Source organism: Helianthus annuus, chromosome 11, assembly GCF_002127325.2.
Source record: "Helianthus annuus cultivar XRQ/B chromosome 11, HanXRQr2.0-SUNRISE, whole genome shotgun sequence".
Taxonomy (NCBI): domain Eukaryota; kingdom Viridiplantae; phylum Streptophyta; class Magnoliopsida; order Asterales; family Asteraceae; genus Helianthus; species Helianthus annuus.
Genome location: NC_035443.2, coordinates 6,261,322 through 6,283,743, shown reverse-complemented (window position 1 = coordinate 6,283,743; position 22,422 = coordinate 6,261,322). Strand labels below are relative to the sequence as shown.

The 22,422-nt window shown below is 40.3% G+C and overlaps 3 protein-coding genes across 3 annotated transcripts in view; all 3 read left to right on the top strand.

The window, feature by feature from the left end:
* Positions 1–843: 843 nt before the first annotated feature.
* On the top strand, positions 844–5,044 carry LOC110889365 (probable inactive purple acid phosphatase 29). Its single transcript, XM_022136879.2, has 2 exons — positions 844–965; positions 3,585–5,044. The coding sequence occupies exon 2, from the start codon at positions 3,632–3,634 to the stop codon at positions 4,748–4,750; it is 1,119 nt and encodes a 372-aa protein (XP_021992571.1). The 5' UTR covers positions 844–965; positions 3,585–3,631; the 3' UTR covers positions 4,751–5,044.
* An 8,377-nt stretch (positions 5,045–13,421) lies between these two features.
* LOC110889367 (probable inactive purple acid phosphatase 29) lies at positions 13,422–17,576 on the top strand. Its single transcript, XM_022136882.2, has 2 exons — positions 13,422–13,532; positions 16,152–17,576. Exon 2 carries the CDS (start codon positions 16,199–16,201, stop codon positions 17,315–17,317), a length of 1,119 nt encoding a protein of 372 aa, XP_021992574.1. The 5' UTR covers positions 13,422–13,532; positions 16,152–16,198; the 3' UTR covers positions 17,318–17,576.
* The window catches only part of LOC110889361 (probable inactive purple acid phosphatase 29), a 34,933-nt gene continuing 25,951 nt past the window's right edge, over positions 13,441–22,422 (top strand). The window contains exon 1 of the mRNA XM_035979511.1: positions 13,441–13,532. The gene's annotated coding sequence lies outside the window, so the exon portion shown is untranslated. The remainder of the gene's footprint in view (positions 13,533–22,422) is intronic.

Genomic DNA, 22,422 nt, shown 5'->3' with positions numbered 1-22,422 from the left:
TTAAATAATACTAAAATGGTTTCCACCGGGTAGGACTCGGAACCGGTTCCAGGTCATGTCATGAACCGTTTTTTTTGTGCATCTCTATCTATATACCTATATTTTTTTGAACGACCAACAAGCTTGACCATCTAGGTAACCCAACGGAAAAAAGCCACCCACGCACATGAACGCAAACATCACATTGCTTACCTGGCCCACTATAGAAAAATCCACCACTTGAGTTCCCACTATGGTAAAACCTTTGGTCCAACCCAAAGCTTTTTGCTCTAGATGAAACTCGAACTCATTGACCTTCACTTTGAAAAGCAATAATAATGTCAATGAACGAGAACATCATCCGCTGCAAAATCATAATCAAACAACATTAGTACCAGTGTCTATACAATCAGAACTGGTACAGATATTCGTTTTTGTATACTTTTCGAAAAACGTAATATATGTGTCAACATCCTTATTAGCATATCATGAATTTATTCTTTTCATTTTCTCTTGGGGTTGCTATACCGAATGTCGATACCTTATCGATACCGTAGTAAACTTAATCAAACCGATACCAACTGAATTCTCGTCGCAACACACAGAGTAATTTTTTTAGATGATATTTAGTAATATGTTATGTATATACAAGACTCATATTACGTATATATATATATGATAAAATGGTTTTATTTTTAACCCATTATTATAAACTATGCCAAATCTTGTCCATTATAATCCAACTCTTAGCATACACTAAAATCCCAAAATAGAAGATCTTGATAATATGGGGGGAGAAATGTGATACCATCATACATATGTATCGTAGATGTAAATTTCATCATTATATAATGCAACTCATTTCAGAAATACAAAGAAAACACAATTGTGTCACTATTACAGATTTACATCAACTGCCGGAGCTCTTACTCTCCGGCGTTCTCCGATCACCATCTCCGCCGGAACCACCGTCTCTGTCTATTTAGGTACTCTTTCTCGTCTCCTATAGTTAATGTTTTAGAAACCGATTTTTAAAATGGATTGGGCTTAGAAATGTTTAACCAGTTGAACTGTACCGGCCGGTTCAACTGGGTTGACTAGTATCCCTAGGGGTGTAAACGAGAGGGGCCGAGCCCGAGCCCGACTAGACTCGAGCTCAGGCTCGTCAGGCTTTTATGAAGCTCGAGCTCGGCTTGGTTCGAGCCTACTTATTTGAGCTCGAGCTCGTCTCATGAGTAAAATCCAAAGCTCGAGCTCGTCTCGACTCGGCTCGAGCTATTTTGAGAACAACCTCAAACGAGCTAAAAGCTTGGCTCAAGCTCTCGCTTGAATATCGCTTAAACAAGACAAAGTTCGGCTCGCCAATGTTATCATCATCATTATTATATTATATATAAAAAACTAAAATTTTGTTTGGGCTCGCTTAGGCTCGCGAGCCTAGACGAGCTTTTTATTTCAGGCTCGAGCTCGGGCTCGATAACTAAACGAGCTCTATATCCGGCTCGAGTTCGGGCTTGGCTCATTCGAGCTTTTAACCGAGCCGATAACGAGTAGCTCCCAAGCTTTTGGGCTTGTTTACACCCCTAGTTACTCTTATAATTTCATAAAATGCAACTTTAACCCAAAAATAATCCAAAAGTACTCAATTTTCAAACAACGCTTTTTATTTTTAATTAAAAGTGTAGAGTAGGTTTATGTCATTGAAGTGTATAAAAAATCTGATTTTTTTAAATTTAAAGGTAACTGATACCGAGCCGATCACAAGTAGTTCTTGAGCCTCTGGGCCTGTTTACACTCCTACCAGTTTCCCCTTGTCTAACTAGTCCAAATGAGAGTCAGCTAACTAATACCTTTTAAAGGTATCATTTTCTAGAATTGTTACCTTTTTTGCTGTGGATTGTGCTTATTGGCTTTTTTTTTCTTTGAGTCAGTTTACTGTTAGGGCTTTGATTTGCTTGTATAACATTGTTTTCAATCCACTCCAACTGGACATGATTTCAAATTATATGGGTTGGTTTGGGTAAGATATTTTAACTAAATGGGTCATAATGGGTCACTTGAAATTCCATCTTGTTATTTTCGGGTCAAAGCGGGTCGACAACATTAAATAAATGGGTCGATGTGGGTTAGTGTCTTAAAGAAACGGGGCAGGTTTCGGATCGGAATGGGTTTCGAGCCGGCCCAAGTATCCGCACAAGACGGGTTACAGCACGAAACGAGTTTTGGATCGGAACGGGTTCAGTTCAAATTGAGTTTCGGGCCGAGTCGGATTTCGGCACGACGCAGGTTTTGGATCGGAACGGGGTCGGTACTCGGTTCGGGTCGGGTTTCTGGCTGGCACGAGTTTCCGCATGAGACGAGTTTCGGTTTGGGACGAGTTTCGTACCGTTTCGACCAGTACCGTTTCGAATCGAACCGTTTTGACCCGTACCGTTTCGACAGGAACCGTTTCGACGCGCACCGTTTCGACGCGCACCGTTTCGACGCGCACCGTTTCGACGCGCACCGTTTCGACGCGAACCGTTTCGACGCACACCGTTTCGACGCAAACCGTTTCGACAGGAACCGTTTCGACGCGAACCGTTTCGGCCCGCACCGTTTCGAAGCTAGGAGTTTGATACGAAGAGACTTTTATACGAAGCCAATTTGATACGAAGTAACATTGGTACGAATCCAGCTGATTGTTTGGTACTCAGTCATTATACGAACCCCGAAATCAGACTTCGTACAAAGCAGGGATACACAATCTGCAGTTCAATATACACAGAAGTTCGAATTGGATATTCAGTGTATCTGTGAATCAGTCACTTCAGTGTTTGTCCGCTGATCCTAACCCAACAGTGTTTCACGACTTGAAGTAACAATTCAGTTTGATACGAATCCAGAACGATTACGAATCTGTTACTGCGAACCTGGATTCCATTTGTTACGATTTAAGTTCATCACGAATTTGCAGTTGTTATTTGCTGAAATTTGCAGCTGTTATTCGCTGAAATTTGGACAGATTTTAGTTCGGTTGCAGAATTAAAGGTTGATTTGTTGCAGTTCACTGCAGAATTTGACGCAAAAACACGTTCACAAAACCACGATCACGAAACCACGATTTAAATACTGGTGCAGAATTTGTTGCAGTAGATTTGTTATATTCGGAAAATAGTGGGGACAGTCACGATCACGAAACCACAGTTTAAATCGGTTTTATAGATCTGCACGTGTTTAATAAAATTCATCCGCAGAATTTTGTCGTTTAGTCGATGCAGATTGGTTATATACAGATCTGATTGGTTGTTATACGAATCAGGAGAGTACAAGTTATACGAATCGAGATTTTGCACATCCGGTACAAAGTTATTCGCAGAAATTATAAGCCGGAAAAAAAACTGAAATACTGACCCGAAAAAAAAAAAAAAAAAAAAACTGACCCGATCCGACCCGAAACCCGACCTGACCCGAAACCCATTCTGACCCGGACCCGTTTCGACCCGAACCAAAACAACCCTTTTTTTATAATTGACCCGTTTTGACCCGAACCCGTTTTGACCCATGACCCGACCCGTTTGCCAGGTTATTGATTTGTTTTGATTTATTCACATCCTTTTTTGTAGAATTTATCATCATCCAGGAGTAAAAGGAAGTCCAGTTTTGTTCAACTATGGGGAGATTATCGATGATCATCGTCGTTTTCATCTGCTCCTTTTCGCTCCTTATTTCGGTTAATGCTAGTGATGGCATACGACAGTTGCGGTTCGATAAAAACAAGGGCGAGTTTAAGATTCTGCAAGTAGCGGACATGCACTACGCTAATGGAAAGAAAACAAAATGCAGGGATGTGTTGCCTAAACAAGTCGCCCATTGTTCCGACCTTAACACCACTTATTTCATCGAACGAATGATCCAAGCTGAAAAACCCGACCTCATTGTTTTCACCGGAGACAACATCTATGGAACTGATACAACCGACCCAGTCGCTTCCATGAACGCTGCTTTTGCCCCTGCGGTATCCTCAAACATCCCTTGGGCAGTCGTGTTAGGAAATCATGATCAAGAATCCACATTGTCGAGAGAAGGCCTCATGAAACATATCGTCGGAATGAACCACACCTTATCGCAGTTAAACCCTTTTGGCGTTGATGTTATCGATGGTTTCGGAAATTACAATCTTGAAGTACATGGAACCGAAGGGTCGAGTTCCGGGAACAAATCGATTCTCAACTTGTACTTTCTCGATAGTGGTGACTACTCTACGGTTCCCGCTATCCCTGGCTACGGATGGATTAAACCGTCGCAACAGTTTTGGTTTCAACAAACGTCGATGAAGCTTCAGAGAAAGTCGAAAGCTCCGGGACTTGCTTACTTCCACATCCCATTGCCTGAGTATTCAAGCTTTGACTCGTCAAGCTATACAGGCGTTGAACTCGAACCTGGGAATCCCCCGATTAGCTCTGCTTCAGTAAACTCCGGTTTCTTCACGACGCTGGTGGGAGCTGGGGATGTGAAGGCGGTTTTCGTGGGTCATGATCATCTTAATGATTTTTGTGGCGAGCTTACGGGAATTAATCTATGTTATGCTGGTGGATTCGGGTACCATGCTTATGGAAAGGCGGGATGGTCAAGAAGGTCAAGGGTTGTTGTCGCGTCGTTAGAGAAAAAGTCGAATGGTAGTTGGGGAGCGGTTGAGTTCATCAAAACTTATAAACGCCTTGACGATGGAAACCTAACTGTGATTGATGATCAAGTGCTTTGGACTAAGACTCCATCTATGAAATGGTAGAAAGAAAGAAACAAGTGTTGTACTTGTTTCAGTCATCCCAAAAGTCTAATGAATACTTGTACCAACCATAAATCCCACATACTAGTAGAAAATGGACACTTGTATTCAGTTCTATGAATTGTTTTCGTGTATTGGTGTGAGTTACTGTATCGAAATTTCGGCCATCAGTTATTGTACTGAGGATCCGAAGGCCGAGACTTGGTATTGGTATATTGTATATATGTATTTGATAAGTCTTGTATTGTTTTGCCTCTTAATATAAAAGTTTAATGAAGGACTTGGGTTGAATGATAATGCATTGTGTTGTGAAATCAGTTTATGTATTCCACCTAAAGATAATCTTTAGCATCTTTCTAGCATAAACCTATCGAATACATGAGGCGGTTTGGAAAAGACGTCGAATGCGATGAGTACCTTTCTTGTTATTTCAGGACCTGTTCCATGGATCTTATAAGTCATTGTATATATGTTATGATGAAAACTAAGTTTAAATGGTGACAAATAAGATATGCTTTTTGTCTGAATTTGTGTTTTATGGTACTTGTACTTGATCAAATTTTTATTTTATTTTTCGAGTTAAATGTCCGGATAGTCCCTGTGGTTTGCCCATTTTTTCACCTTTAGTCCCTAACTTTCTAAAATTACCTCTATAGTCCCCAACTTTTCAATTTTCATTCCCGGATAGTCCCTCGCACGGATGAGGGTTAGTTTTTGGTGTTAAGTGGGTGTGAAATGACTAAAGTACCCTCACTATTAAAAAGATAAAACATTACAAAAATCTAATTTCTTATTATTTAAAGTTACAAATGGGCCCCACCCTTCTATCTTCTTCATCATCTCTGTATCTTCTTCTTCATATCCCTCAACCTTTCTTCTTCATTTCCTCCAACCCCCCAACCCACTGTACCTAAATTCCCACAATTTTCCACTTATTCAACCACACCCCTTTCTTCTCCACCCAAACTGTTGTCACCACGATCCTTTGTCTTCTTAAACTCTCCACTACTCACATGTGACATAAGATAATCCATGAAACAGAGAGTGTCGTCATGTTGTTGGGTATACTTTATGGAACGCGAAATATCAAACATGATTGTGTCATCATCGACACGAAGAGTGAGCTTACCATCATAAACGTCGATGAGAGGTCGCGTCGCTGCTAAGAATGGAAGACCTAGAATGAGTGGAACTTTAGAATCTTCGTCCATATCAAGAATGACAAAATCGACCGGGAACACAAGTTTAAACTTTCACCAACATGTTCTCCACAATCCCCCTCGGGTACATAACTAAAAAATCGGCAAGTGAAATACTCATACGCGTGGGAGTCAGCTCTCCTAAGTTCAGCTTAGCATAAATATAATAGGGCATGAGATTAACGCTAGCTCCTAAATTGACCAGCGCATTCCTGACAGTGAGATAGCCGATCAGGAAAGGAATAGTGAAGCTGCCTATATTTGTCATCTTCTTGGGGAGCTTGTTTTGCAAGACAGCAAAAATCTTCACCCAAGGTAACAATAGAAAGCTCCTCAAGTTTCTTTTTATTTGTCAAAAGATCTTTAAGAAACTTGGCATATTTAGGCATTGATGCAAGAGCCTCTACAAAAGGAAGGTTCACATGGAGTTTCATGAACATCTTCAAGAACCTATGATACTGCTCGGTATCCTTCTTCCTCACAAGCTGACCAAGGTATGGCGGTGTCGGCTTATACACTCTCAATGGCTCCTTATTTATCTCACTCTCTCCCGAAGCTCCACTGGATTGTGTTGTACATGTTGGGCCTAGCCTCTGTTGCACTTTTCCAGCGAGACTTTCTAACTCAATCTCCCCATCAACTGATTCTTCTTTTTCTACCGGTTGATCCTCAGTCGTTTCTCTACCACTACGAGTTGCCTTTGCTTGAGAATGCGGATAAGAATGATTGAAGTTAGGATTAGGAATGGTGTTACTAGGGAATGCTACCTGTCGCGAATTGAGTTGGTTCAGCTATGCTGCTATCTCTCCCATCTTCTTCTCCAAATTCGGAATAGTTACGTCCTGATTCCTGATCATTTGTTCACTCTGCTAGTGACGTGCTTTGTTATCTGTCATACACTAAGTAAGCAGATCCTTTGTCTCCTTAAACTCTCCACTACTCACAAAAACTCTAGAATTAGAATTTTGGAAAAGTCTCTAACATGGCTGGTTCCCAGGTGGGTTCCCTCCACGCCAGTTGGAGTTCTACTGACTCTTGTAGCTTGAGTTAAAACCTTGGTTCTGACCTCCTAAGAAATATACCTCCTCTTAGGGAACTTAGTTATCTCATGTCCTCCTCGATAAACCTTACACTTTGCAACCTTCAACTTCAACTCTCTAACCTCCTTTGCCAAAGCCTATACAGCAGCCGCCATACTAGTGTCTGGAGTGACTTGATATACAACACTTGAAGATGTGGCGGTCCCAGTAGTAAGAATGGAACAAACATCTCTTCACACTCACTCGACTCTAATCTATCCAGTAAATTGCCTCCAGTAACAGTGTTGAACCTTTGTTGGGCTTGAAGGTAAGTCCATTATAGAACTTTTCAACAAGCTCCCAATCAACAAGTCTTGCTTAGGACATCTAGCGATAAGGATCTGGAAGCGTTCCCAAGCCATGTGGTATGGCTCATCAGGGTCCATGCGAAAAGAGTGAATCTGGTCCCTGAGATGAGCGACTTTGGAGAGCGGGTAGTACTTTTTCAGAAATTTGTCCCTCGGATCTTCCCAAGTAGTGATGGAATTCTGGGGAAGAGTGTCAAGCCAAATAGCTGCTCAACCGGTTAGTGAGAATGGGAATAGGCGTAAGTAGATGATGTGTTTTAAAACACACACTTTTATCCTATGTATTTTGTATAGTATAGTATAGTAATTAATTAGAGTTGTTTATATTAGTTTTTATTATATGTTTGATTATTTTGTGTTTGAACAGGTCCTGGTGCAAAAAAGAGCTAAAACAGTTAAATAAAGGTGCATCGGGAAATTAAATATAAAGCCTAGGGACTAAACTTGACATTTGCTTTGAAAGTTTAAATAATATACATGTAGACAAAAAGAAAATAAGGCAACGTATATGTTTAGGAAAAAAAATGAAATTACAAGTTTGCCATTTTGAAATCCTGTAATTACCACTTTGCCATTTGTGATTTCAACAATTCACTGACTGCCAATGCCACCGTCTCTTTTTGTTCTTTGTAATTGGGTCGAATTATTGAAGATATGGGCAGCCACCTATGGAGTTAAATAATTAAAAAAAAAATCCAAAGAGACATTATGTTGGTTCATGATGAAGACATGGCCCAGTTGATCATTCACAACCTGCCATCATCCATCTTTATTTGTGTTGGGCCGAGTGCAAGCAATCCGTATGGGCTTGAGGTTTTGAAGAATGGCGTTAAACTTAAAATACAATATTGTTAACAAATAAAAAGAAGATACGAACGGAGAGGAGAGGGAGACGAAAAAGAATATCTGTTTTTTTTAAGGGGAGTTCGTATAACAGAAGATCGAGAGGGGCGAATTGAAGAGAGCAAGCTATATGAATCGAATCTAAAAAGTTAAAATTAAAGATCAAGAATCGAGTCGAAAGTGAAACGAGCTATTGTTCGGTTTGTTTTACTTTGTGTTTTTCAAACTTGATACTATGGATTATTTATTATTTGAGACTTGTTTCTTTTTCATGACTATGGTTCTTGTTAACTGCCTAGATTGGATGAATGATTTGTTAAAGTTTTGATTTTTATAGATGTTTAATTAATTATTATGGATTGTTTATGAAAGTAGTCAACTTGGTTATTGGTTTGATGTATATGCATGCTTAGCTTTATTTAATTGTCTTTTATTGCTTCTTATGATGAGTCTTGGTAGATGTCTTTCACATAATAGGTTCATGCTAGATTATAATATTGTTTTGTAATCTCTTGGATTAATTAGCCAATACACCTTAGAAGTGGTAATTAATAGTTAGATAAGTCTAAGGTTCTACTAATCTCAATAGCTGCGAGGTGTGGGGTTATTGTTAGGTCTAAGTCAGTAAATTGTTAGGTAGGGTCTTTGTGAGAAGTCTGAAGTAGTTTCCCTATTGACCATTGTCTAACAAGTCAGATTGAGAATCCCAAGTTTATACTAGGTTTATAGCCCGTGAGAGAGTAGATCGAATTAGGGTACTTTCATAAGCCATTTTGATAACCCCTAAGGGAGTCCAGACCAACCGGTGTCCATAACAACATTTAGAGTTCCATAAGTCTCTTCCTGAGAAGGGGTCAGGGGTCCCGCTCGGTGGCTCAATAAGTTTAGCATAATAAGATCTCGGTTCCATAGTAACAAACATCCTAATAAAAAATAACGAGCACAATCCAGGATTCTAGTGTGGGTAGTCCTTCACCGTCCTCTGAAGTCGTCCTCAATCTTAGTTCGTGTTTCCGTCTGCTTTAGTTAATTTTAATAAATTGCATTAGGTTATTAGAACCCCCCCCCCTCAAAACATAAAAACAATTAAGTCGAGTCAGTCCTAGATAAGTTAGTCGAGTCCAGTAAACGTAATTAGAAAGTCTCGTGGGTTCGGTACTCGAATTTACTTAGGCTATACTGCATTGATTGGTACACAGGCCGGTTTTGTGGTATAGGTTTTAGAGAGTCTCAGTTTAGAGTGTCTAGTTTAGGGTTAAAATTAGTTATTTTTTATAGACATCTTTTAGCACATCAGTAGACTGCCTCGTCAGTAGCATTCTGGATATTGAAAGTGCTATAGAAGCGGCGGGAACGAGTGATGTGGCCTGAGGCATCCTCGTCCTCTAAACCATGGAATTGGGCAATGTTCGAGAGAGTAGTCATCGTGTGAGACGGGATTTGCCAGTTATAGGTACTGGTGAAAGCAGGCTTAGTGATAAGGGATCGGTCTCCTGTACAACCAGCGTTGGCGCGCTGGTGGAGCGTACGCCTCGGTGGTGGGTTAGTATCGCTCATACCGAAAGAGAGAGAAAAAAAGGAGGGGGTAAAAACAGAGAAAAATTATAGCTAAAAATTCAAAAACATCTAAACCTAGAGGCACACGCAGCAAATAGCAAACAAAGAACCTAAAGGCAAAATAAAATTCTAGAAAGCATGAAAAAGTGACGAATAAACGATTCGGGTCGTTCCTAAAAAGTGCCTAGATTTAGTGTGAAGTCAAAACCAAAAGAAATTAGGTTTGGTGACTTAGATTTAGTGTTGGCCTCTTTTTTTTTGAAAGGTATATTTCATTAACACAACCGACCCCCTCAAACTGAGGGGACCAAACCACAAACAAACCTTACATAATTACAAATTTACACCAATCATTCCAAGAAATATCTTTAAATCTAGTCTTATTTTTGAACCATAAGAAACCCGTGGCTTTAATCTCGCTAATTATCTCCTCAATTTTAACATCCTTGTTGTCGAACCGCCTTTTATTTCTAGCCTTCCAGATAGTCCAACAAGCAATCCTCATAATCCCTTTAAAAGCTTCTTTCTTATCTCCTTTTAAGCCGACGTGATCGTGGATCTTTGTAATATCATTGAAGCTGAAAAAGAACAAATTTTGGATGTTACACCACTTACTAATATGGTTCCATACCACCGTAGACACAAACCATTAATGAGACTCTTAATGGTTCAGACCTCTTACTGGTTCAACACTTAATGATTCAGACTGTTTGGTTCACGAGCATATGTCTCTGAATGATTCAGACATTTGCCTCTGAATGGTTAAGATTTATACAGAGTCTGAATGGTTAAGACCTCTAATCTTAATTGGTCAGAGATTTGTCTCTAAACGGTTAAGAATTATACGGGCTCTTAATGGTTCAGACCTCTTACTTGTTTAGCACTTAATGGTTCAGACCTCTTACTAGTTCAGCAATTAACCACGGCATTATAGCCTAGTGGTATCTTGGTGGTGGGATAGGACTTATGACCATTAGGTCATGGGTTCAATTCTCACAAAAGGGGGTTTTTCCCAGATTTATTGGGTTTCCTCCTGAATTGGTGTATAGGCATTATTGCCTAGTGGAGATGGATATGATCGGGTGGTTCTGCTGGTGGCATGATGATACTCCAGTGGTCCGTCAATGATCCAAATTTGCCGTTCAAAAAAAACAGCCCCTAAATCCACTTGCAATTCCAATATTCGATAGGGTGATAATTATAAAAATATACACTAATATAAAATAAATTAAAATTATTCGAGCCGAACGGACCTTTGCTCATGCTTGTTTCGTTTACAAACCGAACCGAGCCAATTGGCTCGTTTACAATTAAGAAGAAAATCAAACGAGCATTTTCCAAGCAAGTGACGAGCAACGGGCGAGCAACGAGCACTTTGCCCAATAGCCCTAAATTAATTAGAATACAACTTCATGATCTGGGCTTTTGGTGATTTGTTAAAGTGTTTGTGGGCCTGGTATGCGGATCTCTAAACAGCAGCCCAAGTCAAACAAAGGTTGTAGACTTGTAGTCAACGCATGGAATTGCTCGGCCAACAACAGTTGAAAAAGTGGGTCAACCCTCGCATGGATCTTCTTTTTCCCATTTTGTCGTGACATGCTACACATTTAATGTAACTTCCCCATAATTGCAATATTACCCATAATTGCAATATTAGTCCTCCGAGTTTTTTAGATATTTAATAACGACTTTCAGCCTTTTGGCAATAATAGTCCCTCGAAGTCTCGATCTTTAACCGGTTGAACCGGGTTGTACCATCTGGTTCAACTGACTTAACTAGTTACCCCTATAATTTCATAAAATACAACTTTATCCCAAAAAAATAATATGAAAATACAAGATTCTACGTTAAAAAATAATTTAACAATTAATCTATAATAAGTAATCCAAAAGAAAAGGTACTAAAAAGCTTTTTGATTTTAAATTAAATGTGTACAATAGGTATAAGTCGTTATGTCAATAGAGTATATCAAATTTTAAGATTTTGTAAACCGGTATAACCGGATTACCAGCGGTTTAGAACTCATGCCCTCTCCTCGTTTTACTGGACTTAAATGTATCGGGGCCGTGTCCGGTATCCGGTATTAGCGGCCGATTTATACCAGTATTTAAAACATTGGGGAAAAGTCTCAACAAAGTTGTGCGCTAGATTCTTATACCAAATACATTCCCCGAATAGTCAGTGGCGGATCCAGGATTTGTTCTAGGGGGTTCCTTTTAGTATATTCTCACTGTTTTAAGGTTTCCACTAACTTTTTCCATTTTTTTCCAAACCAAGAGGGTTCCTGGGAACCCAGGAACCCCTTGGATCCGTCACTGCGAACAGTCATAGGATAATAGTATGGTTTCCCGCGTTTCGACTTTAAGAAGATTAGTCCACTCGGGGAGGTCTTGGGTTCATATACCAGGGGCGCAGCTTTGTGGGGGCGGGGGACGTCTGACCCGCCGAACTTTTCGCTCAATAGTGCCTGGTATGTAGTTTTTGTATATATTTTTTTATGTATATACGTTTTCGACCATCCGGTCGGAAATCTCAAGCTTTGCCACTGGTTTATACCACAGACGAGGCGACGTGGAAATTTACCTTTAGAAAAATGGACGAGATTAATACGTGGTTTAGAATAAGAATGTTGGACGAAGTGAACTTTTTGGTATGGATTTGGCAAGTTGCTTAAAAAGGAAACTTCCACTTGGTCTTTGCCGGAAATAAAACGAAAAGACTAGCGTGTGAATCAAAATTGATATAGTGACTTTGAAGAAGAAAACAAGTTTCGGAAAATGACACACATGCCCCTAAAGTTTGGTAAAGTGTTCAAAGAAACAAAACATTATACTTAAATAATACTAAAATGGTTTCCACCGGGTAGGACTCGGAACCGGTTCCAGGTCATGTCATGAACCGTTTTTTTTGTGCATCTCTATCTATATACCTATATTTTTTTGAACGACCAACAAGCTTGACCATCTAGGTAACCCAACGGAAAAAAGCCACCCACGCACATGAACGCAAACATCACATTGCTTACCTGGCCCACTATAGAAAAATCCACCACTTGAGTTCCCACTATGGTAAAACCTTTGGTCCAACCCAAAGCTTTTTGCTCTAGATGAAACTCGAACTCATTGACCTTCACTTTGAAAAGCAATAATAATGTCAATGAACGAGAACATCATCCGCTGCAAAATCATAATCAAACAACATTAGTACCAGTGTCTATACAATCAGAACTGGTACAGATATTCGTTTTTGTATACTTTTCGAAAAACGTAATATATGTGTCAACATCCTTATTAGCATATCATGAATTTATTCTTTTCATTTTCTCTTGGGGTTGCTATACCGAATGTCGATACCTTATCGATACCGTAGTAAACTTAATCAAACCGATACCAACTGAATTCTCGTCGCAACACACAGAGTAATTTTTTTAGATGATATTTAGTAATATGTTATGTATATACAAGACTCATATTACGTATATATATATATGATAAAATGGTTTTATTTTTAACCCATTATTATAAACTATGCCAAATCTTGTCCATTATAATCCAACTCTTAGCATACACTAAAATCCCAAAATAGAAGATCTTGATAATATGGGGGGAGAAATGTGATACCATCATACATATGTATCGTAGATGTAAATTTCATCATTATATAATGCAACTCATTTCAGAAATACAAAGAAAACACAATTGTGTCACTATTACAGATTTACATCAACTGCCGGAGCTCTTACTCTCCGGCGTTCTCCGATCACCATCTCCGCCGGAACCACCGTCTCTGTCTATTTAGGTACTCTTTCTCGTCTCCTATAGTTAATGTTTTAGAAACCGATTTTTAAAATGGATTGGGCTTAGAAATGTTTAACCAGTTGAACTGTACCGGCCGGTTCAACTGGGTTGACTAGTATCCCTAGGGGTGTAAACGAGAGGGGCCGAGCCCGAGCCCGACTAGACTCGAGCTCAGGCTCGTCAGGCTTTTATGAAGCTCGAGCTCGGCTTGGTTCGAGCCTACTTATTTGAGCTCGAGCTCGTCTCATGAGTAAAATCCAAAGCTCGAGCTCGTCTCGACTCGGCTCGAGCTATTTTGAGAACAACCTCAAACGAGCTAAAAGCTTGGCTCAAGCTCTCGCTTGAATATCGCTTAAACAAGACAAAGTTCGGCTCGCCAATGTTATCATCATCATTATTATATTATATATAAAAAACTAAAATTTTGTTTGGGCTCGCTTAGGCTCGCGAGCCTAGACGAGCTTTTTATTTCAGGCTCGAGCTCGGGCTCGATAACTAAACGAGCTCTATATCCGGCTCGAGTTCGGGCTTGGCTCATTCGAGCTTTTAACCGAGCCGATAACGAGTAGCTCCCAAGCTTTTGGGCTTGTTTACACCCCTAGTTACTCTTATAATTTCATAAAATGCAACTTTAACCCAAAAATAATCCAAAAGTACTCAATTTTCAAACAACGCTTTTTATTTTTAATTAAAAGTGTAGAGTAGGTTTATGTCATTGAAGTGTATAAAAAATCTGATTTTTTTAAATTTAAAGGTAACTGATACCGAGCCGATCACAAGTAGTTCTTGAGCCTCTGGGCCTGTTTACACTCCTACCAGTTTCCCCTTGTCTAACTAGTCCAAATGAGAGTCAGCTAACTAATACCTTTTAAAGGTATCATTTTCTAGAATTGTTACCTTTTTTGCTGTGGATTGTGCTTATTGGCTTTTTTTTTCTTTGAGTCAGTTTACTGTTAGGGCTTTGATTTGCTTGTATAACATTGTTTTCAATCCACTCCAACTGGACATGATTTCAAATTATATGGGTTGGTTTGGGTAAGATATTTTAACTAAATGGGTCATAATGGGTCACTTGAAATTCCATCTTGTTATTTTCGGGTCAAAGCGGGTCGACAACATTAAATAAATGGGTCGATGTGGGTTAGTGTCTTAAAGAAACGGGGCAGGTTTCGGATCGGAATGGGTTTCGAGCCGGCCCAAGTATCCGCACAAGACGGGTTACAGCACGAAACGAGTTTTGGATCGGAACGGGTTCAGTTCAAATTGAGTTTCGGGCCGAGTCGGATTTCGGCACGACGCAGGTTTTGGATCGGAACGGGGTCGGTACTCGGTTCGGGTCGGGTTTCTGGCTGGCACGAGTTTCCGCATGAGACGAGTTTCGGTTTGGGACGAGTTTCGTACCGTTTCGACCAGTACCGTTTCGAATCGAACCGTTTTGACCCGTACCGTTTCGACAGGAACCGTTTCGACGCGCACCGTTTCGACGCGCACCGTTTCGACGCGCACCGTTTCGACGCGCACCGTTTCGACGCGAACCGTTTCGACGCACACCGTTTCGACGCAAACCGTTTCGACAGGAACCGTTTCGACGCGAACCGTTTCGGCCCGCACCGTTTCGAAGCTAGGAGTTTGATACGAAGAGACTTTTATACGAAGCCAATTTGATACGAAGTAACATTGGTACGAATCCAGCTGATTGTTTGGTACTCAGTCATTATACGAACCCCGAAATCAGACTTCGTACAAAGCAGGGATACACAATCTGCAGTTCAATATACACAGAAGTTCGAATTGGATATTCAGTGTATCTGTGAATCAGTCACTTCAGTGTTTGTCCGCTGATCCTAACCCAACAGTGTTTCACGACTTGAAGTAACAATTCAGTTTGATACGAATCCAGAACGATTACGAATCTGTTACTGCGAACCTGGATTCCATTTGTTACGATTTAAGTTCATCACGAATTTGCAGTTGTTATTTGCTGAAATTTGCAGCTGTTATTCGCTGAAATTTGGACAGATTTTAGTTCGGTTGCAGAATTAAAGGTTGATTTGTTGCAGTTCACTGCAGAATTTGACGCAAAAACACGTTCACAAAACCACGATCACGAAACCACGATTTAAATACTGGTGCAGAATTTGTTGCAGTAGATTTGTTATATTCGGAAAATAGTGGGGACAGTCACGATCACGAAACCACAGTTTAAATCGGTTTTATAGATCTGCACGTGTTTAATAAAATTCATCCGCAGAATTTTGTCGTTTAGTCGATGCAGATTGGTTATATACAGATCTGATTGGTTGTTATACGAATCAGGAGAGTACAAGTTATACGAATCGAGATTTTGCACATCCGGTACAAAGTTATTCGCAGAAATTATAAGCCGGAAAAAAAACTGAAATACTGACCCGAAAAAAAAAAAAAAAAAAAAACTGACCCGATCCGACCCGAAACCCGACCTGACCCGAAACCCATTCTGACCCGGACCCGTTTCGACCCGAACCAAAACAACCCTTTTTTTATAATTGACCCGTTTTGACCCGAACCCGTTTTGACCCATGACCCGACCCGTTTGCCAGGTTATTGATTTGTTTTGATTTATTCACATCCTTTTTTGTAGAATTTATCATCATCCAGGAGTAAAAGGAAGTCCAGTTTTGTTCAACTATGGGGAGATTATCGATGATCATCGTCGTTTTCATCTGCTCCTTTTCGCTCCTTATTTCGGTTAATGCTAGTGATGGCATACGACAGTTGCGGTTCGATAAAAACAAGGGCGAGTTTAAGATTCTGCAAGTAGCGGACATGCACTACGCTAATGGAAAGAAAACAAAATGCAGGGATGTGTTGCCTAAACAAGTCGCCCATTGTTCCGACCTTAACACCACTTATTTCATCGAACGAATGATCCAAGCTGAAAAACCCGACCTCATTGTTTTCACCGGAGACAACATCTATGGAACTGATACAACCGACCCAGTCGCTTCCATGAACGCTGCTTTTGCCCCTGCGGTATCCTCAAACATCCCTTGGGCAGCCGTGTTAGGAAATCACGATCAAGAATCCACATTGTCGAGAGAAGGCCTCATGAAACATATCGTCGGAATGAACCACACCTTATCGAAGTTAAACCCTTTTGGCGTTGATGTTATCGATGGTTTCGGAAATTACAATCTTGAAGTACATGGAACCGAAGGGTCAAGTTCCGGGAACGAATCGATTCTCAACTTGTACTTTCTCGATAGTGGTGACTACTCTACGGTTCCCGCTATCCCTGGCTACGGATGGATTAAACCGTCGCAACAGTTTTGGTTTCAACAAACGTCGATGAAGCTTCAGAGAAAGTCGAAAGCTCCGGGACTTGCTTACTTCCACATCCCATTGCCTGAGTATTCAAGCTTTGACTCGTCAAGCTATACGGGCGTTGAACTAGAACCTGGGAATCCCCCGATTAGCTCTGCTTCAGTAAACTCCGGTTTCTTCACGACGCTGGTGGGAGCTGGGGATGTGAAGGCGGTTTTCGTGGGTCATGATCATATCAATGATTTTTGTGGGGAGCTGATGGGAATTAATCTATGTTATGCTGGTGGATTCGGGTACCATGCGTATGGAAAGGCGGGATGGTCAAGAAGGTCAAGGGTGGTTGTCGCGTCGTTAGAGAAAAAGTCGAATGGTAGTTGGGGAGCGGTTGAGTTCATCACAACGTATAAACGCCTTGATGATGGAAACCTAACTGTGATTGATAATCAGGTACTTTGGACTAAGACTCCATCTATGAAATGGTAGAAAGAAAGAAAGATAAAAAGTCTAATGAATACTTGTACCAACCATAAATCCCACATACTAGTAGAAAATGGACACTTGTATTCAGTTCTATGAATCGTTTTCGTGTATTGGTGTGAGTTACTATATCGAAATTTCGACCATCAGTTATTTTACGGAGAATCCGAAGGCCGAGACTTGGTATTGGTATATTGTATATTTGTATATTTGTATTTGATAAAGTCTTGTATTGTTTTGCCTCTTAATATAAAAGTTTAATGAAGGACTTGGGTTAAATGATAATGCATTGTGTTGTGAAATCAGTTTATGTATTCCACCTAAAGATAATCTTTAGCATCTTTCTAGCATAAACCTATCGAATACATGAGGCGGTTTGGAAAAGACGAATGCGATGAGTACCTTTCTTGTTATTTCAGGACCTGTTCCATGGATCTTATAAGTCATTGTATATATGTTATGATAAAAACTAAGTTTAAATGGTGACAAATAAGATATGCTTTTTGTCTGAATTTGTGTTTTATGGTACTTGTACTTGATCAAATTTTTATTTTATTTTTCATATTGAATTAGTATGTCAAATATGCTTACAAGAACTATATTATTCTTACAATAATCTGATCTTTTGAAACAAAAAAGATTTAGGAGGCTATATGCTTAGAAATATACCTTGGACAACTTTTGAACCAAGTACTTATATGATTAACCTTTTGTTTCACTCAGAGATAAAAGATAACCTGAATCACTGCACATACACATGTTTTTCAATCAAATTTTAGTGTTCTTTTATATGTTAAACGCAACACGTATCTAGCATTACGAATGTAAGAAAGTCGAGCTTTGCTTGTTTAACTTAAGAGAACTCAAGCTCGTCTGAGCTCGTATAGAACTTTAAATTTGTGAGGAACCCTTTTGACTTGATTGATACAGGATGAATCTTTAGAGATTTTGAAGACAAAACAATGAAATAATATGGTTCAAAGTTGCTGGTATTGATACAGGATGAATCTTTAGAGATTTTATGGAACACGAAATATCAAACATGACTGTGTGTTGGTGCACTTGTGTCTGTACTTTGTCTGTGTTCGGTCTGTATGTAAGGCGATGTTCCTTAGTCTTGTAAGTTTGACCAAGTCAACCATCCTCCGGTTTGACTTGGCCAAACAGTTAGAAGATGTTTGTATATGGTTGTCTGTCTCGAAGGATAAGAGATCGAAGGATGATGTGGATCCTTCGATCTCCTCGAAAGATATGCTTCGATTGATGGATCTCGAAAGATCATCCTTCGAGGTCCCTGTGTATCCTTCGAAGGCTTTGTGATCGATAGATGATCCTTCGACCATCTATCGGATCCTTCGGACAAGACAACCTGAGCTGGGTATATAAATACCCATGCAGTGTATGTTAGATAGACAGATGCACATCGAGAGATAGAGAGATTGAGAGCATTCTGTCAAAACACACACACTTTGAGAGTTTGCAAAACTGATTTGTAAACATTGTGCTTGTAACCGGAACCGTTCATTCGTATTAATACAAGTGGTGTTAATCGGTGAACCTTTGTGTGTTGTGTTTATACTTGCTTCATCCCGGTTTGCTTGCCAGCTTGGATTCCGCACTCGCTAGTGAGTTTGTATAACAAGGTTTAGGTTCGTCATCCTCCGAGAGGGACCTACAAGTGGTATCAGAGCCGTGGCTCTTTACCTTGTTTAAAACCGGGTTTGTTCAAGTTCTTGGTGTGTTTGGACACTTGGTTTAGCACCCGTTTTGGTGGTTTTCTTGCATCTTTAAACTGAAAAACGCGTTCTAAACCTTTCGGAAGTGTTCAAGGTTGGGTTGGGTAACTTGAAAACTTGTTTTTAAGTGATTTGGTGTATTCCGGCCAAAAATTCCGGTCATAACTCCGGTGACCGGTTTCTGGATAAGGTTTTCTATTTTGGGTAATATTTTGTTTGAAAAATCAAGTTGGTAGAAAAGTACATTCTGACCATACCCTTTTGCCGAAAGTTGACCTTACCAACCTATCACCTTTTCACCAACCTTTCACATCAGTGTCAGTGTGTCAGAAACACTCGAAAGATATCCTTCGACATCGAAAGACCATCTTTCAATCAAAGACAGCTCGATAGATAAACATCTTTCGAGTAGTCTTTCGAAATCTAAGCATTATCTTTCGTTCCGGGAATCTATTCGAAGGATAGTTGTTCGAAAGATAAGGATTTATCTCGAAAGATAAGGATCTTTCAAGTGTGAATCTTTCGAAACCATTGCTCGAAAGTCAACAGTGATCTTTCGAACACTGTTGATCATTCGAACAAGTGTTGATCTTTCGTTTGTGGTCTGTTTATAGTTAACAAGTTTCTGTTTTTCAGATCTTTCGAACCAGGATCCTTCGGCTGTGTGTGATCTTTCGGGACATTCATATAGAGTTTATTTTTATTATCAATCATGAATCCGAATTGGTGGAATCCGGCTCCAGACAGTGGAAAATATACAAGTTCAGGCTCCACTCCCTCATGGTGGGGTACACCGGCTCCAGACAGTGGAAAGTACACGTCTACCAGTTTATCTCCTTCATGGGCCGAGTCTCCAGTGTCGACATCTTCTCAAGCCAATCAGTGGGCATTAGTATCGAATCAAACTCCAAGTATTCAAAGTATTCTCTTAAGCGAAAGCGAAACTGGAAGTTTGAATCGACCTCCAAAGCTGATGCATTTAAACGAGTATCCGGGTTGGGCTGACAGATTCCGTACATATGTTCTGGGTCAAAATACAGAGCTGTGGATACGCTTCACCACAGATTTTGATCAAGCTATCGAGGTTGCTGCTTCATCAACTGCTACTTTTGTCGATCTTCCAGAGGATCAGAAGAAAACATATGATCTGGAGAAGAAAGCCTACGCCATTCTCACTCAGGCGTTAAGCAAAGACATCTATCATCAGTTTGTCAGCTTCAAGACTACAAAGAAGTTGTGGGACGGTTTGAAAACCAGAGGAGTAGGGAATGAGGCAACACGTCAATTGCGTCATGATCTGCTCAAGAAGGAATTTGACGGTTTTGCATGCTTAGATAAGGAGTCTTTGGGAGACATGACAAGCAGATTTTATCATTTGCTTACTGAGTTGAACAATTTTGGTGTAGCAACAACTCAGAGAGAAGTGGTGAAGAAGTTTGCTGATGCATTGCCACCCCAATGGAATAGTTTCCTGGAGATTTTGAAGTATAATGGGGTTATGGCAACTACAAATGTCAACGACTTCGTGCAGCTCCTGGAGAACAAGGATCAGGAAGAGACCTTGAAGGCAAAGAGAGTTCCCGTGCCACAAAATCCAGAAATGTATTATGGAACTACAAGTACTTCTTCTGCAAGAGCCATTGTGCCAAGCAACCCTGGTTCACATGCTCCACTGCAGACAGCCTTTGTCACAAGCACTGATATGTATGGCAATACAGTGCAAGTTCCTGTTAAGCCTCCTCCAACCACAGACATGTATGGAAATCCAATTCAACCACCTCCTCCTGCTCAAGCTTGTTATGGAGGTACATCATCTGCTGGTCAGCAATCTAAGCCAGATACAGTGCGGCTCAACACTTCAAGCTTCTCAAAAGTCAGTGTGGAAGTAGCTAAGGAACACATGGAGCTGCTTAACACGTTAGTGAGTGCGTACTGCGGGTTAGTTGAAGGTCAGATTGGTAACATTAATCTGACACAAGAAGACTATCAGCAGATTGATAAAGAGGAGATGGAGATGATGGATATCAAGTGGGCCTTTGCCAGTGCTGTTAGAAGAGCAAAGGATTTCATGGAGAGAACACGCAGAACCAGCTTGGAAAGCAAGAAAGACACCAAGTATGGGTTCGATAAGCAGGCTGTGAAGTGCTTTAACTGTGGAGAACGTGGCCATTTCAAGCGTGAATGTACAAGGCCCTCTCAGCATGGGAATCAAAATCCCTTCAGAGGTAAAGGGAACAGGGCAAATCAGAACCAACCAAGGAACAATGAGCGCACATTGGTACCGGTTAGCAATCAAGCGGGACCATCAAATGCCAATCAGGCACTTGTGGTTCAAGTTGATGAAGGTTGTGACTGGTCTATTCAGTTAAGCAGTGATGCTCCGGATGGTACTGCATGTTTTGCTAAGGTTATGGAGGATACTGTTCACACCAGTGGTGGAGAATCTTCCGCCAATGGTGGTGAATCTTCTGAGGATGAAGACTCCTCCAGTTATGGCAGGAGTTCCGATGAAGAATCCTCAAGATCAGGTGACGAGAATGTGGGTGAGATATCTGGTGTTTCAGTTGATGCTGATATTGATGAACTTTTGGAGGAAGCTGCAGCAAGAACTGATAGAAGATCTATTTTAGTGGATCAAGCTGCTTATGCTTCGTCTTCTCTCCATTCAGCCTTTATGGCTAATGTCGGCAGTTCATCAAGTCAGGTATGTGTCGATGAACCCACTACTGCTAATTGTGTTAAATGTGATAGTTTGCGTGCTAAATGTGATGATCTAGAAGCAAACATGTCTGAGTTGCAAGACAAACATGATGCTTTACAAGCTAGTTTGTTTGACTTGCAAGACAAACATGTTTCTTTGAATGATAAGTGGTGTGACTTGCAAAGCAAACACGAGGCTTTGTAAGAGAAATATGATGTGACATTCATTCACAATCAGAAATTGACTGTGGATCTTTCCAAATGCACAGAAGCCAACATGTTTTATGAAAACCATGAAAAGGAGTTTAAGTCAGTAATTGAAACATTAAAGAAAGATAAAACTGAACTGACAAAAATGGTTTCAAGAAAACAAACTGACATTAATTTGTATATATCTCGCCTTGAGATTATGCAAAAAGAAATGGCTTGTGTGAAAACTGAAAGTGATGCAATTCAACTTAAGCTAGACAGTTATTTGAGCTCTAGCTATGTGTTGGATCACATCATCGATGTTCAGAAAGAGAAAAGGGATGTCACATGCATAGGCTACAAGAAATGTCCACCACCAGTTAGACACAATTATGATGCCATGCCTGATGAAGAGGATAGAGTGTTCTTTGAACCATCTGTTCCTCTAGATGTGAAGGAGTTTGCCCCAGGGCTCGGATACAAGAA